The following is a 17,114-nucleotide window of genomic DNA, read 5'->3' as shown; positions in this document are numbered from 1 at the left end:
AATGTAACTTGAATTTTTAAAGAGAAAATGTAAAAGAAATTTTAATTGATTTACCCATTGATTTATGAAGAATTAAGTAGGGGTAAATTTAAAATGTTCTTTTATCCTCTTTAAATGTGGACATTGGCAAAATAGGTTCTTGCAGATATGTAGTTCTTGGCTTTAAAAATCTAAGAGTCCAGCTGAGTGTATGATTAGTCTGGCACTGTTAGAATAAGCCCCCAATGAGTATAATTTGTCAGTGATTCTGGGGGTAGAGGAGACCTTTGATTTGGTATTTCTGATAGTTGAGAGTGATGTGTGCATGTTTATCTCTGCACAGTTGTATTTGATAGTCATTACTAATTTGTATTTTATCTTAACTTGACAGAATCTTAGTATCAATTGGTGAATCATTTGGGGTGAGTATATTTTCTTTCTATGAAATACAATGGCATGTACTATAACTATAAAAGAAATTGAAGATTTCTATAATTTGAATTTATAAATGCTATTATTATTCAAATACCTCATCCAGGTACATTGCATAGAATTTAGAAGACAGATATATACATTAAGATTTATTTTCAAATCAGATTTAATTTCAGGTCGTACTCATAATTGGTGAATATCAAAGCTGTACAGTCATGCATGCCTTAACGACAGGGATATGTTCTGAGAAGTGCATATGGACTGCATATATGATGGTGGGCCCATAAGATTAGTACCATATCTGGGTGTGTTGTAGGCCATACTATCCAGGTTTGTGTAAGTACACCCTTTGATCTTCGCCCAGTGACGAAATTGCCTAACGATGCATTTCTCAGAACATATCCCTGTCGTTAAGCCATGTGACTGTACATATATATGTGTGTGTATATATATACATTCATGTATATACATACAAAAATATGTATGTATTCACTAATTATGAATATGATTTGAAATAAGATACTCCAAAATATAACCACCACCATCTGAATGTCAGCAGCCAGTCCCTACCTACTGGTCTTCTCCTTCTGTACATGTACATACTTTTGCTTGTCCTTCCTCTGAGACTTCTTGGACATTCTTTCTCTGGCAAATTGATTAGGAATTGGTTACATGAGACTCTGCCCCAGGGTAAGTGGCAGGGCACGTGGATGTCTTTGTTCCAGAGGGCTCTGAGGGAAATCTCAGCTTTGAAATAGGTGTTCTCGGCTGGGAACCTACTGCTCCACTGGGCCTTCCACTAACAGAACTAATTCAACAGTCCTGTACCAGTGTGCATTATTGTTAATCATGTTCACCACCCCCACCCCTCCTGCCTACATTAGTTATTTACTGCTGCATAACAAATCACCCCCAAGCTTAGTAACTTAAAACAAACATTGTAAAATCTCAGTTTCTGTGGGTCAGTAATCCAGGCACGGCTTAGCTGGGTCCAGGGCCTCCCCTCCCAAGGCTGCCATCAACGTGTCAGCTGGGGCTGCAGTTATCTCAAGACTCAGTTGGAGGAGGATCTCTTGCAAACTCATTCCTGTGACTGTTGCCTGATCCTTGATGGCTAGCAGCTCAGGCTGTCAGTTCCTTGCCACTTGGGCCTCTTCATCTGGCTATTCACTACTCAACACAGCAGCTTGCTTCCCCCAGAACGAGGACTCTGAGAGAGGGGAGGTGGGAAAGAGGGAGATAATGAGCAATATGAAAGTCATGGTCTTCTTGTAACTAATACTAGACGTGACGTTCCATCACTTTTGCCATACCATTTTTCTCAGAAACAAGACAGCACTAGGTCCAACCCGCACTCAAGGAGAAGGGGATTACACAAGGATGTAAATAGTAGGAAGTGGGGATTAGTGAGAACCATTCTAAAGTCTGCCTACCACTTCCCCAAATGAAATAACTACAGAGACATAATAGTTTGTATGCTAAAAGACCAACTGTTAAAATACCTTAAATAGTAAATGCTGTGACGTGGAGCTCAAGATAGGCTGCAGCTGTCAGGCTTCCCAAAGTAGATGTGGGACCACATAAGTAAGCTTGGACCTGGATAGGTATAGAGTAGTGCTCTTTAAACTTTTCTGCTTGCCATACTTTAAAAAGAATTGACAAAATGTTATACGTACTTCTGCATTTTAAAGCTGATAACTAATAATCTTATACATTTAACAGGTGCACAGGATTTAGTTTCTATCATATTATATATGTGCTCCAAATATATTTTCCATCAAACCTGTTTTTGCGTTTTATTTTTAAAAAACTAGCTCATTTAATTTTTGGAAAATAAAGCATAATTAGCCAAGCTAATCCTCACTGTCATATCAATCAGTCAAATCAGACTTAATTTCTATGAGAAAGTCTGACTTTATCTTTTAGTTCAAACGAACGTGTTCCTGTACATCCCCAAGATAATCACCTCACTCTGGTTCTAAAATAGATAAGAAATAGAATTTTTGCATGTGGTGTCCCTTGGATAAAATAAGGTGGCATGCCCTCTTTGGTATTTCTCAAAGTAAAGCTTCCTTTACTTTGCTACGACAGGATTCTCCCTCAGGAGATACATGTTTCAAATCATCTCCAGTAATACTGAATGGATTCAAATTCTTACATCTTTTCAATATTTGATTTTTTATTTAAAAAACTATGAATTAGCATTTTGACAAATATTATATCAATGATGGTTTAAAATATATTAACTATATGACTTGTCAACATAATACCCATAAAGTGAGTCCAAAATTATTATTCAGTGGACATTTCACCTCTTTATAAATTCTTGTGGCATTCTTGCTGGTTATATAATGCCCTCAAAAAAAAGAAAAGGTCAAAAACAAGGTTCCAGAAAGCTGTTCGAGCTCTACATGCTTCTGAGAAGTAGCCCTGGTTTGTGTGGGAGTGACTTCCAAAAATGAGGAACCAGGACTTTCAGAGTAGTAGTCAGAGTTGTTGGAGGAAGAGCCTCATGGGAAGAGACAAGATGATTTAAAAAGAGTGAGTATTTAATTGAGGTAGAGCTACTCAGAGTACAGTCACTATGATTTTGAGATTTTTCATATCTCTTATTTGGTCCAATAAAGCAGAAAATTAAATTGCAGGTATTACCTCTGCCTGATTTTTGACACACTCCAAACTGCAGCTAAGGGATGCTAACTACAAAATGCTGGCATGTAATGATGTAAAATAAAGAATTCTGTAATTTGTAGACTTCTGAGAAGTTCCAGAAAATAAATCAGATGGTGTGTAACAGCGAACGTGTGCTCAAAAGAAGTGCTGAAGGAAGCAACCCTCCTAAACCACTGAAGAAACTGCGCTTTGATATCGAAGGGTCTGACGAAGCAGATGGAAGGTAGGAGCAGTTTAGAGTGTTTCTCAGTAGCCTAGCTGGTCATCAGAGCATCCAGGGTGCCAGTCTGCTCCTGACTTCCACCAATCCCTTTCCTGCCAATTTTATTTGGAAATTGTGAGGATTGCTCAAAATAAGGTATGTGATGCATCCCAAAGTTAAAAGCATCATATACATTCATGTACTGTCTACTGAAAATAATTGAAAATATCAGATGTTTAAAAGCTGATTACTTTTTTACAAAGCTATTGACAAAAGTTACTAGTTTTGATTAACATTAGATTTTAAAATGCTTACTCTTGAAAAATATTAACTACTATGTTTTATAAGAACCACTGAAAAAATATATAGGATCATAAATTTGTCACATTTATATTTTAAATGGTTTGTTTATAAACCTTTGAAATTAAAAGCTACTTATTAAAATAAGAGCATAAAATAAGTCATTGAAAGCACCATAATTATTGGAAATTTGAGTTTTCCATTTATACCTATATGTATGAAATATTTTGTATTTTTTTAATCTGCAGTAAACATCTCCCAGGGGAGTTTAAACAGAAACTGGCAGAAATGAGTAAGTACTTATCAGTTCACTTTATGTAAATGAAACAGTTGTTTACATTGCAAAAAGCCTTTTCATGTTATCAAAGAATAAATACATATAATTCCTTCAATTAGTGGACTTGCTTATGCATTTAAAATATAGTTCAATCAAGAATGCATTATATATTTGGGGTTGGCCCAGTAGCGTAGTGGTTAAGTTTGCACGCTCTGCTTCAGTGGCCTGGGGTGTGTGGGTTCGGACCTGCACACCGTTCATCAGGCCGTGCTATGGCCGCGTCCCACATACAAAATAGAGGAGGATGGGTGCAGATGTTAGCTTCCTCAAGCAAAGAGAGGAAGATTGGCAACGGATGTTAGCTCAAGGCCAATCTTCCTCCCCCCACCACAAAAAAAAGAATGTATTATTTTCCTACCAACATTTGTGGTTTAAATGTATGATACAAAGTGAAGATCATCTTTACCGTTTCTAAAATCTTTTGCGCAGGAAGACTAAGAAGTGAAACCACATCTTCAACAGCAATGGGCTGTGGTTAGAAAATATTTTAGGATAGCAGAACTATAATGAGGAACTCTTTAAAGAGTGTTGGATGTAGGGAAGGGTTTTATAGACTTAGCATATATGAACATCATCACCCTTCTGCTATTATGGAACTTTCCTAATTTGGAAGTTTTCAAACTTAATTTCAAACAAAAGTTTTCTGTTACTAGAAATCAGAATTTTGGTGAACACCAGATCATTTTCCAAGTTATATAGAGGACATAAATTTGGGATGTTAAAGCAAATGGAATTCTATCCTACGCTGCCTTGAGACTGTAAAAGATTAACCCATGTATGGTAGAGGAAAGCACAGTAAGAAAAAGATAAACGTACTAACTGCTGCTGGGTTGTCTTAGAGAGGGAGCCATGACAGTGAGCGTGACATTTCTTGATAATCTGGTCCCAGATCCATCAACAAGAACAAGAGCTGGTACTTAGAAAGAAGACAAATATTTAGCATACTGTAAGTATTAAAACTAACATTGCTGGGTCATAGGACATATCAATTAAAACAATACCAATTATAATGTGACTTTCTGGCTTTCTCTCAACTCATCTCTGTAGATACTAACTTTGAAATATCAAGTATTTAAAACAATGCTTTTGATTTTTTAAATCATTTTTTCTATGTGTATTATTTTGCAGAATACAGTTAAAATTAAATATACCAAAAGTTTAAATTTTGGGGTTATAAACGAATCTCCTTTGGAGCTACATCACCTCTTAGACTCCTATTTTAACTTTCAAATAGTTGTGGCTTTTCCTCCCGGTACATGAAAATAGCTTGTAACGAAAATCAGACCTTGAAAACACGTGGAAGCATTTGGGAACCCACAAATATGCATTTTAAAAGGAGAAGAAAGCCGTAAAATCATGTATATTTTCTTGGAGAAGAGTTTAATTGATGTAGTTGGTACATTTCCCATTAGCACTTACCTGTGCCCGTGAATTCCCTCTGCCAGACTGAAGTTCAGGGCCTTTGTGCAGCTGGAAGATTGGGAAGCAGCAGAAGTTTTAACCTGTAAGGCTAAGGAGTTCTCCAGGCTGCTCTTAACAGCTTTCCTCGAAGGATTGCATTCAGAAAAGATCATCACACGGTGCTAGCTTTCTTAGAGTGAAGGACCAGAGGGGGAGACTTAGAATTACTCTTTTCTTTCTTTTCCAAGTGTAAATTCTTTGTGCCTCTTTACGAAGAGCCCCATCCACTAAAGTCAAGTTAAGAATTTTTAAATAATTAAGAGTTCTGTTTTTGTCTGTGTTATAATTATGTACTTTTAAAAGTCCATGTCCAAATTAAATGAGCTATGAGCTGATGCCTTTGCAGTACCTACAAGGCATCTCTGAGCGCAGAGGAATCCCTAGCTTTATGAAGAGTACCACTCACTTCACCAGATCCTTCTGGGCCAGCCCAGAACTCTGCTCTGCTCAAGTGCCAAACTCAACCTCTTCATCTCTAGAACAGGATCTACAAAGTTGGGTATACCTGGAAGGGTGTAAGACCACCTTTTGGGGTACATGAAGAAAATATTAAAATGTCTATTTATTTTTACCTCATCTATTTTTAATGTCTGAGGTATGTGTGTTTTATAATTTATACACAAATGTACATATGTGCATATTTGGGAGGTACATGCCTGGAAAAAAATTTAGTGATAGGGATATATGATAAAAAATTTGGAAACCACTGAGCTCTATCAGTTTTGCCATGAGCATAACCTATATGGCAGCCTTTTGCCAACTTACCTAGTACCATCAGTGCCATTAAAAGTTCTTTATCCTTCTTCCAGCTTCTACCCGAACACGAATGCAAAAGCAGAAGATGAATGATAGCATGGATACCTCAAACAGGGAAGAAAAGTGAGGATCTCATGACCTTGCTGGGCACTGTGTTCACCTCTGGCCTCGCCATTTCTCACAGATCTGACTCTAGAACTTGTCCAGGTTCTGTTTATGGCCACATTTCTTTAGCTCTTTTTTGTGGATGTGAAGTGTGCAGATGCACGTTGAGTATTTGTACAGGCAATTCCTAAGCCACTTGCAATGTTGTAGTCAATAGAATATACATTGTTATTATACGAGATTGAAAATCTTGTATAAATCCTTCCATTTAAAAAATTGTAACAGATGTTTCCATTTCCAAAGTGTAATTGCTCTGCTTTACAAATGGTGAGGATGCCCCGGGAGTGGGGGTCCTAACAACCCATGCCTGTCTGAGTACTTTGTCTTCTCTTGTGGCATATGTGTGATGTTTGCTATTATTTTTATTAATTTATATTTATATATTTTTTTAATTTAACATGAACACCCTTAGAAAATGTGTCTTGTCTTCCAAAGGCAATTTGGCTCACCGTCCCCTATTTACCCAGATGACCCTGAACTCTTCTGCTAAAACAGATATTAGAAACTAGAAAAAAATTACTAATTTTTACATATTAGATTTTAGTTTACTAATGGAATCTGATGTACTGTGTGCTTGTTTTATAAACTTTAGCTTTTAAATACAAGCAGAAAGCAAAGTATAAACATGATATTGTCATACTACTGATACAGATTTCATACCTCAGGACTTGTAAGAATTTATTGATTCTTTTTTTCATCCAACTCATGCTTTAAAATGAGGGTTATTAATAGTACTCTTGGTTTTTGTACCATTTAAATCACTGAGTTCATAAAGTACCCATCTAGTCCTTGGAAAAAAAAGTATTTGGCTAGTGCTTTGCTGTAGAGGACCCTAACACAGTATATCCCAAGTGCACTTTCTAATGTTTCTGGGTCCTGAAGAATCAAGACACAAAGTAATTTTACTCCATAAACAGACTGTTAACTATAGGAGCCTTAATTTTTTTTTCTTCACGATTTGTTTAATTGCATCTCAGCAATTATTCTGCCCTCCTAAATTTGGGAAGGGGTGTTTTCTCTGGAATGGTGCATGTCTTCCATGTATCTTTTGAACTGGCAATTGTCTGTCTTTTATTTTTTTTAAGTCAGTATGGTCTAACACTGGCACCTTCAAAGCCACATTGTTTCTAGTCCAAAATTGCAAGTAATCAAAGGTCTTTGGGTTAGGCGTTAATGTTTCTATCTGATTTTGTGCAGAAGCTTCAAATTTAGAATAGCTACATTAGAAAAAACAGGCACTCCCCCCCCCCACCCACCCCGGCACCTAAAGGTGTATTTAAACTGTGTTGTGTGATTAACTTATTTAGAGATGGTATAATTTAAAATAGGTGGTATTTAAGGTAGCATCAACCAGCTTTTAGGAAAATCACTTTGTCTAAACTCAGAGTTCTTTTTAAAAAGAAATCTGGTATTATTTGTTAGAAAACGAAAGTTTATATTGTGCTCAGTTAAGTTTCAAACTTATTTTTTTGACAGTTATCTTGATAACAAAGGCACTAGAAAGCTTTACCCCATTTCCTCATTAATTTTTGCATGAATATCATACAAATCAGTTAGCTTTTAGATCAAGGGCTTGCCATATTTCTGGGTCTTTTGCCAGCAAGTTCACATTAGAATTAGTGCCAGAATTTTAGGAACTTCAGAGATCGTGTATTGAGATTTCTCAAATAAGGCTTCAGATATTGCTTCATTGCTTTTTTATATTGGTTAAAACTGTACATTTGAAATTGCTATGTTACTATTTTTTACAATTAATAGTTTGTCTATTTTAAAATAAATTAGTTATTAAGAGTCTTAATGGTCTGATGTGGTCTTTGTATTAAGTGTACTAATGTGCCCTGCTGTGTCTACATTCTCTCCCAGTATCTCATCCCTTCTTAGTCTTTAATGGGCTTAATATGCTGATGATTCCCAAATGTATTTCTCCAGCCCTGACCTCTTCATGGAGGTCAAAGCTTTCATAGCCAATAAAACTCTTGCTTCTTACTCCTCCCCCTTCCCAGCTTCTCAAAATACAAACCAGAATCCAACAAACAAAAATACCTTGTTTCTACCCTAGTATTTCCCCATTTTATTAAACAGTTGCTTAAGCCAAAAACCTCGTCTATTAACTCTTGTCTGGACCACTGTTAAAGTCTTCTAACTGGTCTCCATGTTCCTTCTCTTTCCTCTTTACCTTTCAATTCCATAAAGAGCAAAAGTGATCCCTTTAAAATGTAACCTGATTCCCAGTGTGACTCTTCTTGCAGTATTTACACTCCTCATGGCCTGTTCATCAGCCCCTACCTACTTCTTCATCCTCATCTCGTGCTCCTTTCTCTTACTCACTACGCTTTAGCCACAGTGACCTGTTCTCTTATAGTACAAAGCCTATCCCTACCTTGGGCTTTTATATTTGCTGTTCCTTCTCTCAGTGCTCTTCCCCCAGAATTTTGCATGGCTGGTTCCTTCCTGTCTTTCAGGGCTTAGCTCAGAGGCCTTTCTTGACCACCTTACTAAAATCCTTACTCTGTACTGTGTCAGTCTCCTTCAGAAGTGTAACAGCATTTATCACCAGACAAAATTGCCTTATTTGACTTGTCTATTGCCTATCTACCCACCCCTGCATCAGCCTGACTGGTCTTCTTTACTACTATAGCTCTAAAACCCATGTATTTCCAAGTATGTGGAAACAGGTAATATTCTCTTCCTGTTTTAAAAAACGATGTACTGAGTACCTATGATATTCCAGGCAGAGTTCTAAATGTGAGCGATACATCAATGAATAAATAAAACTGAGATCCCCATCTCTGTGGAACTTACATTCTAATTCTAGTTTTGGGGAAAGAGAGCAAGCGAATAAATAAATGAATCTATAGTATGTCCAATTGTCTGAAGTACTGTGGAGAAAAACAGAGCAGGGAGGATAGGAATGCTGGCAGGGAGAGGAGTTGTCGAATTTAAAACAGGTGGTCAGGGAAAGAGTTCCTGAGGTGCTATTTGAGCAAAGCCCTGAAGGAGGTGAGGGGGTGAGCCAAACATCCACAGGGGCAAAACATCAGGAAAAGCCATGCTCGGAGGGGGGCTATGCCTGGTGTGTGTGAGGAACAATGAGCAGTCATAGTAAAATGGAGAGTTGTAAGAGGAGGACTGGGGAGCAAGTCTCTCTCTTCATCTAATACAAAGTTTATGTTAAAGGCCTTTCCTCTCAGTAGACTTTATATATATTATAAGTCCACAATCCTTTATCTGCTATTCTGAAATCCAAAAAGCTTTAAAAACCAAGTGGTTGTGTGTGTTTGGTGCCAAAGTCATATGGCATAGAGCTATTTAGAGCCTTTATCCCACTCAGTGGGAATATTCTGGATTCACTACAAAAATATTAATACATTGGTTTTGGGGCTCCAACCTAGCCCTGCTTGAGTATGATGTGTTATGTGGTATATGTACCATATTATCATACTAAACTCCAAAAAAGTGGAGGCACATCTGGTACTAAGGGTTTCAGATAAGGGATTCAGATAGGGGATTAAGTTGAAGTAATATGATTTCTCAAAACAGGGTGGACAGTGAAATTCTCTTCTTCTGGAACAGCAGCATGTCTGTTCCTGAAGGAAGAAAGGCAAATGAAGAGGTGAGAGCAGGAAAAGCAGCAGGCAGACCTCAGGGGACTGTGTTCATGTCGGATGAGGATCTTACATGAAATGTAGTCTCTTGGGTCAAGGCAAAATCAAGCAGCTTTTAAGACACTACAGTTTTTTAGTTTGGATGGTAGAAAACTGTTCACTTCTGGAGATTAATTTAGTATTCCAGTACTTAATGTTCTTTATAATAAAAGGGACAAGTTCAAATTCATATTTTTATTTCTTTTTCATTACAGCTTGCTGGTGCAAATGGTGGTTCGGAGGGGGTGGGCAGGGACCTACATACTAGTTCTATTACCATCTGGATGATTTCATAGAAACTTGCCTGTAGAAGCATATTCTTGTTCCTCATTTTTGGGCCAGTGTACACAACGTTGGGAAGGATTCATTCAGTAGAATTTTCCTTCAGTCTAAATAGATATTTTACACAACCACCTAAAATCTGGCCTCTAGAAACAGTAAATTTCTACCACATATAATAGAGCTTCTTATATGGAAATACGTTGTGGTAACGCTGTGTAATGTGTGAATGGGATTAAAACAAGCTCTTTTAATATGAAACTGGGATAGTCATCTATTTTATTTTCATAAATCCTTTTTTGTGTGCATTATTTTGGGACTATACTTATTGACATATATGATAATGACAATTTAATATGAAAGTTAAATTTATTCCACAGATCAGCATCAGTTACTTTCTGAATAGAAAACGTTATGATTTTAACTGAATTTAGTGAGAGAAAAATCAGTATAGTTTATGTTTTTATGCTTTTGCAAAGAGTGAATTCAAAATAACAGTAAGGTATGTTTCGTTTCTCTTGACAGTTCTCCGAACACATTTGTTATAATGATCGCATGGGTGAGGGCTGACAAGATAGACAAGAGCATGTAGTTTGTAGTTGCCTCCTTTTCATTATCACTGGTCAAGAATTCTCTCTCTCAATAAAATGCACCAACTTATGGTCCAGAATGACTGGCAATTTCTTCAGGTCTCAGCTAAAGAACGTTAACCTTTAGTTTTAAAAAAGCTTTAAGCAGTATCTTCACAAACCTCTATCAGCAGATGAGGATGCTACTTTATTCCTGTAAAATCTTAACCTTTCTCTGTGTAAGTAAGGATAAAATTATATTGGAAGCACTAAAACACAGGTTCTCTGTGTGAGCAGAGAGGAAATAAAAGGATAGAAAATCTGAGATGAACTTACGTAAAGGAAAGGATCCATTCATTTCTGCTGTAGTGTCGTTATGAACACATATGTTTTCTCCCACATGTCCCTAACTGAACAGCAGGGTTTCTGAGACTCTACACACACTCATCTGTTAGAAAGAAATGAAGGGAATAAAGTGTTGCTCTCCTTCACACCCGTGTCGATGGCAAACCTGTCCTCCAAGACCAGAGAGAAAGCGTGTTTTTTCAGAGATGTTTCCACTTGGCTCGTCCATCGTCTCGCCGGGTCTAAAATTAGCCCTTCCTCATTGTTTGGAGTCTCAGGTTTTAAGGGTTGATAAACCAGTGATTCTCCTCCTTGGCTCAACATCAAAATTACTTGTGGAGCTTTTACAAATGCTGAATTAGAATCTTTGAGTCTCTATTTTGTAAAAGTTTCATAGATTATTCTGTTGTACCCAGAGATAAGCAGCATTGAGCTACATAGCAGTGCAGGCCGACACATAACAAAGCTTAGAGAGGAAATCTGGAGAAAATGCACCCGGCCTTCTCCGTAACTGGGACTCTGGCAGTGTGGCTCTTGATCCGTTGTGGAGTTTGGTAAAGGGTAGTCCATTTTCATCCCTAAATAAACTTATCTGTTCCCTTTGAATGTTCCAATGTTTACACAAAATGAGTTCATATAAGAAGAAAGCATCGAGGAGCTTCAAAAGACCGGTCAGAAATAGGCAAGAAAGAGGAAGAGAAGGTTTTAGAAGACTCTGTGAAGACGTAAAGGCTTTGGTTGGTTACAGCCAGCAGAGGCGGGTGAGGAGGAAAAGTCAGAAATAAAAACGGTCCTTGTCTAACTGTGAGAATCGGTAGCTAATCCCCAGGCCTGAATGTTTCTTTGCTGGATAAAATAGCAGATCTACCAAAAAATGAAAACAAACGGTGGTATAAGGCTAACTTTTAAAATAACAACTGAAAGACTATATAGTTCCAAAAATAGGCTTCTGACTTAGCCCTAGAGCATCCAGACTCCTGTGCCTGCCAGATGAGGTCCGCAAACCCAGACACACAGAGACAAAGGATTCGAGCTGACCTCACCAATGAAGCAGCAATGCGAACAGGAATTAAGCTGTTTATGAACCATTTAGGTTTTAGGTGGGCTTTGCTGTGATACCTTATCTGAGTAACTGCTTTAAAAAACAAGCTTCTATCAAATGGATTTATGCATATGTGAGAGACATAAGGTTGACAAAGTTTTACTGCTTCATAGGGATTAAGAAAGCACACATTTGTTCTATTATCTACAAAGAAGCACTTTATTATCAAATAGTTCAGCATCAGAACAAGGTTTCTAATTCCAAAAGTGTTTTCTTTCGATAATACCCTATTGTGAAATACACAGAAGCATCAGACTCTACATCCTACATCCCGTTCCAGTTTCTCCTTTGCAGTTGGGTAACTTGTTTTGATTTCAAAAGTACAAATTTATCTCATTCTTGTTGATGGTGTCCATGAAATACAAGTATTAATTCCTTTTCAGCTACTATTTTACAAGTATACTGTGCCAGGTATACAGACCTGTTTTTAGTGACATAAAAGGCAACTACAAGAAAAACACAATCATTTTTACTCACATAGGCAAAATCTCTCAACACAAAAGCAAAGGACATTATGCAATTATGTAAGGCAGACGAGCCCAGAAATAACACTCCTTCAAAGACAGTACTTCATAGTCGATAATCCCATAGGAGAAATTAATGACTCAGAGTAAACAGAAAATTAAAATTAGCCCTTGGACCTTTGACAATTTAACTGCCAAAGCCTTTTGTGAATTCTAACGAATGCTCTAAATTAGCCACTATTTCTCAGAGTGATGGACCAGAGGAATACAAACCCCAAGAGTTATAGGCTGTTTTAAATGTGTTTTTGTTCAAGTTATTCCTTCATCCAGTATCCCACAGATAAAGCTGTTCTGGGGGCGTACTTACGATTTATAATCAATCAATTAACTGAGTGCCTACTGTATGCAAGGCACGGTGCTAGATGCTGATGAGGCGGGAGTGACCATTCCTGGCTGTCCAGGCTGTCCACGTGCTATCAGCCTGCTGAATAATGGAAGGCTTGGCCAGAAGAGCATATACTTAGACCAATGTGCCAACAGTATCCAGCTTAAGTGACTTGAAAGAGGAAAAGGTAAATATAATAAAGACGTTTTAATTTTTTTCCTTTAAGCTTAGTCCCATCTGATCAGAGTGCTGAATGCCTTCTATGTAAACTGCATTTCGGCAAATGGGGAAGACTGACCGCCATCCTCCTCTTGACAGAACGGAAGTATTCAGCCAAATGAAGCTCATCGTAAATACTACTAATTAAAGAGAAGTTATTCTCTGACTTTTGCAGAGAAAGTGGATACAGGCTAAAACTTCTTTCCTGCAGGTGAGGATCAATTTTTAAAGGCTCCCACTCTGCTTGCTTTGCTGATGAAGTTCTTCATGAGATCATGGTCCATCTCCGCAAAGCCTGCAGTCTGTGTTACCATAGTCAAATGGTTTATGCAAAACCTGAAGCAGAATTCTTCTAAATCCTAAGAACAACAAAAAAAATGTTTTAACAAATTTGTATATCCCAATGCAAGGCAACATAGCATGAAAAGTCCTAAAACACGCAGGCAAGGCAAAAGGATTTGATAGTCACGAGGAAGAAACATTGGTACGGCAATACTTAAATAGTTATAAAACTATACAGCTAATATGAATGTATGCTGGTAAAAATTTAACTCAGAGGAAAACATCCAAGTTCCTCCACACCGACCAATGCGAAGAATCTGACTTTTTTGTCCCAGCAAAAGGCACCTATGTGTATGAATTATCTTTTTCTAGTGACCGGATTTGTATTGTTCGTTCCACTTTCAGTACTGGTTAAAAGTACTATACTCCTCTTTTATATTCCCATGGAGGCTTGAATCTTCCTACCTGTAAAGAGTTTGTGAGAAGATTCAGCCATAAACAGTACTGACACTGGGAAACTGCTTCTCTGAAGTCACTCACAGGCCGCCGCTCTTTGTCCTTGACAAGATGACAGAGGATGGGATGGGCGGATGTCACAACCCACGCACACCTTCAAGAACCTTAACTGGGAAAGCGCTTTGAGGGAATCATGACTTTCTCTCTGCTAAGAACTGCAAAGACCCACATTTTCTGGCTTCCTGTAACGTACTCTGGGCCACAGAGGAATCCTGTAGTGGTTCTCTTGACTCGATATGTAAATCTGAGAATCAGAATGAAGGTGGGCGGATGCTTTTTTGGCCCCAGGGAAATGACAGCTAAAGTGAGGCCAGCCTGGGGAGACTCTGCTGTGCCTCAGACCCGGGGCCACGCTGCCATCCTGACCCAGGACAGGGTGCTGCCAGGTGGTGGTTATAAAGCTCCCTCTCTATGTCACTGAAGGTAACTTATAAAAATGATGCCCAAAATAATCTCCAAGCAATTATATATGCCCATTGCACACTATAATCTTTTCTTCTTTAGACACTTACAAATTATAGCAAATGCTGAAGATGAAAAGACAGAAAAATTAGCAATACTGATTGCTATGCCAACGTACACACAAATCCACAGTACATTTTAAGTAAAGAAACAAACTACATGAGGAAAACCTATTTATTTCATCCCTGAACACAGCTTGGGCGGGCTGCTGGGGCAGTATGACAACTCAGTCCCAGGTCAGCCCTAAGTGACAGAACAGGCAAAAGTCCACACCCCCACCTGCTATCGTAGCATGTGACATACATAAAAATGTGTTTCACTAACACATGCTGAATATACCATCAGCCATTTAAAAGTATGGGCTCTTGCTTAAATTTACAGAAATCACACGTTTGCCTACAGCACATAGAAGTGAAACAAGACAGAGATACAGCCTCTCTGCCTGAATTTGCCAGAGGAATGGAGACATTCACACCCACGCCACCCACATTAAAGCATGAATGTCTGCACTTAGGTGGTTAGGCAGGAGGAAGCCTTACAGATCTGGACAGCTTCAGTAAAACTGTTCACCAGTGGGAGAACAAAAGGACCAGGAGAAGTCATCACTTGGATCCCCCCTCCTTTACTTTTCTAGAATGGGAACTCCCATAATAATTAAAGACAGACAAGAACTGGAAACAGTTCCTGTGATTCTAAGAATTCAATAAATCTGGGCGTAGAGTGATATTTGGTTACAATGGAATTCTCTCCATATAAAACAAGGCCACCATGATTTTTCAGAAGAGTTGTACTTCTCCTTTAAATGCTACTACTTTAGAGCTTCCTGTTTAAAGTTGGGCCCTTAGTTCTGTCCTGCAATCCAACTACATTTCCCTAGTTGATTCCTTCTCTTCTCCCACGTGATTCTCGTACCTTCTCCCGTTAAACTCCAACACCTCCTCCCTCATCCTCACGCTACGCTAAGTTTACCCCCCCCTTCACTGAGAAAAGAGCACTCAGAAGAGACCCCCCCAAGCTCTGACACCATAGGCCCCGCCTGCCCACACAGATGCCTGGAGACTCCATCTTCTTTCCTGTAGCTCTGCATGAGCAGGCCAGGACCTGATCTAAGGCCAGGCCCCGCTTTTTCACTAGATCCCAGTGGCTCCCACCTCCTCAAGGACACCACTCTAGCAACTGTCCCTGCATCAGCAGCTTATTCCCCGTGACTGGATCATCTGCTCAGCCTACAAACATGCTTCAAGCTCCTTCATCTTAACAAAGTAAATATATTTTTACCTCATATGCCCCTTCAATCATCACCAGTTCTGTTTCTCTTTCTATCTTTACAGTGAAATTACCAGAAGTTGTTGTCTATATTCCCTGTCTCCAATCCCTCTGCTTCCATTCTCCAGTCAGGCTGTTACCCCCATCACTCTGTTGACACTGCTGCCCAGGTCACCCATGGCGTCCTCACCGCCAATCCCACGGTTAGTCCTCAGTGTGCACCCTGACCGAGCAGCAGCATCTGGCGTGGTGCATGACCTCTTCCTTCTGACACACTCTCCTCACCAGCTTCTAGGACACACTCTCCTGGCTTTTCTCTTCCTTCCCTGCTGGCTCCTTTGCTGGTGTCTCTTTATCTCCTTAACCTCTAAACAGTGAGTGTGCAGACTTACTCCTCACATCTGCCTGTCTCCTGTCAGGCTCACAGCTTTAAATGCACTTCTCGCCTACACTGGTGACCTTCCCCTGAACTCCAGGCTTGTTTATCTAACTTGCTTATTAAGCATTTTCATTTGGATGTTTCATAGACATCACAAACTTAACATATTCAAAATCAAATTTCTGTGTTTCCTAAAAACTGCTGCTCCTCTCGATCTTCCCTATTTCAATGAATGATCATTTCATCCTTTCAGCTGGTCAGGCCAAAAACTGTGGAGTCATCCTAAATTGTCATCTTTTTTTCCCTTATCCCACATCCAACCCATTAGCAAATCCTGTTGGCTCTACCTTCAAAATGTATTCAAAATCCAGCCACTTTTCACTATCCCCACAGCTAGTAACTTGGACCAATCCACCATGATCACTTACTGGATGATACAGCCTACCTAGCAACCCCCTCACCCTCACACTGGTCTCAACACAGCAGGCAGATTATCTCCAAATGTCAGTCACATCGTGCCTGCTCCTCTCCGCACCCTCTAATGACTCACTCATCTTAGAACTCAGATGCCTTCCACTTGCCCCTTGGGCTCTGCAGGCCCGGCCTCCCTCCACACACACCCGTCCTCATCCTCACGCACCATCTCTGACCTCACCTACTGCGCTCCTGCCGCCCTCTACTCCACGCATGCCCACCTTGCTGTCCCACATCAGCGCCTTTCCCTTGCTCCTCCCTTAGCTGCAGTGTTCTCCCCCACTTGGCTTCAGAGCTCCTTCCAGCCCCTTCAAGGCCTTTTGCTCGTTGCCTTCGCAGTGCTACCTTCCTTCCCTGTATTTCAAACGTTAACTTTCATCTCAGCCTGGCACTCCCCATGCTTCCCGACCTTTTTTCGATATC

General features: G+C 39.2%; 2 protein-coding genes across 55 annotated transcripts in view; one reads left to right on the top strand and one right to left on the bottom strand.

Annotated features, from left to right (window-relative positions):
• Window positions 1-8,103, top strand: part of RB1 (RB transcriptional corepressor 1) — a 155,265-nt gene extending 147,162 nt beyond the window's left edge. For 4 of the 6 annotated variants that reach the window (XM_023621589.2, XM_023621588.2, XM_070239710.1 and 1 more), the window contains 4 exons: window positions 371-401; window positions 3,165-3,307; window positions 3,835-3,878; window positions 6,194-8,103. In XM_023621589.2, the coding sequence (XP_023477357.1) occupies window positions 371-401; window positions 3,165-3,307; window positions 3,835-3,878; window positions 6,194-6,267 (292 nt within the window). In that variant the 3' untranslated portion in view covers window positions 6,268-8,103. Of the gene's footprint in view, window positions 1-370; window positions 402-2,814; window positions 2,953-3,164; window positions 3,308-3,834; window positions 3,879-6,174 lie in introns of those variants that run through there. The other 2 variants (XM_070239712.1, XM_070239711.1) reach the window with 2 other exon arrangements.
• A 4,272-nt stretch (window positions 8,104-12,375) lies between these two features.
• RCBTB2 (RCC1 and BTB domain containing protein 2) overlaps window positions 12,376-17,114 on the bottom strand; it is a 43,291-nt gene continuing 38,552 nt past the window's right edge. For all 49 annotated transcript variants that reach the window (XR_011427762.1, XR_011427761.1, XR_011427767.1 and 46 more), the window contains one exon: window positions 12,376-13,671. Coding sequence is in view for 42 of the 49 variants with exons in the window: in XM_023621591.2 (XP_023477359.1) it covers window positions 13,531-13,671 (141 nt within the window). In the remaining 7 variants the exon portion in view is untranslated. The remainder of the gene's footprint in view (window positions 13,672-17,114) is intronic.

This window comes from Equus caballus, chromosome 17 (assembly GCF_041296265.1).
Source record: "Equus caballus isolate H_3958 breed thoroughbred chromosome 17, TB-T2T, whole genome shotgun sequence".
Lineage (NCBI taxonomy): Eukaryota > Metazoa > Chordata > Mammalia > Perissodactyla > Equidae > Equus > Equus caballus.
This window is presented reverse-complemented; position numbering and strand designations above follow the sequence as displayed.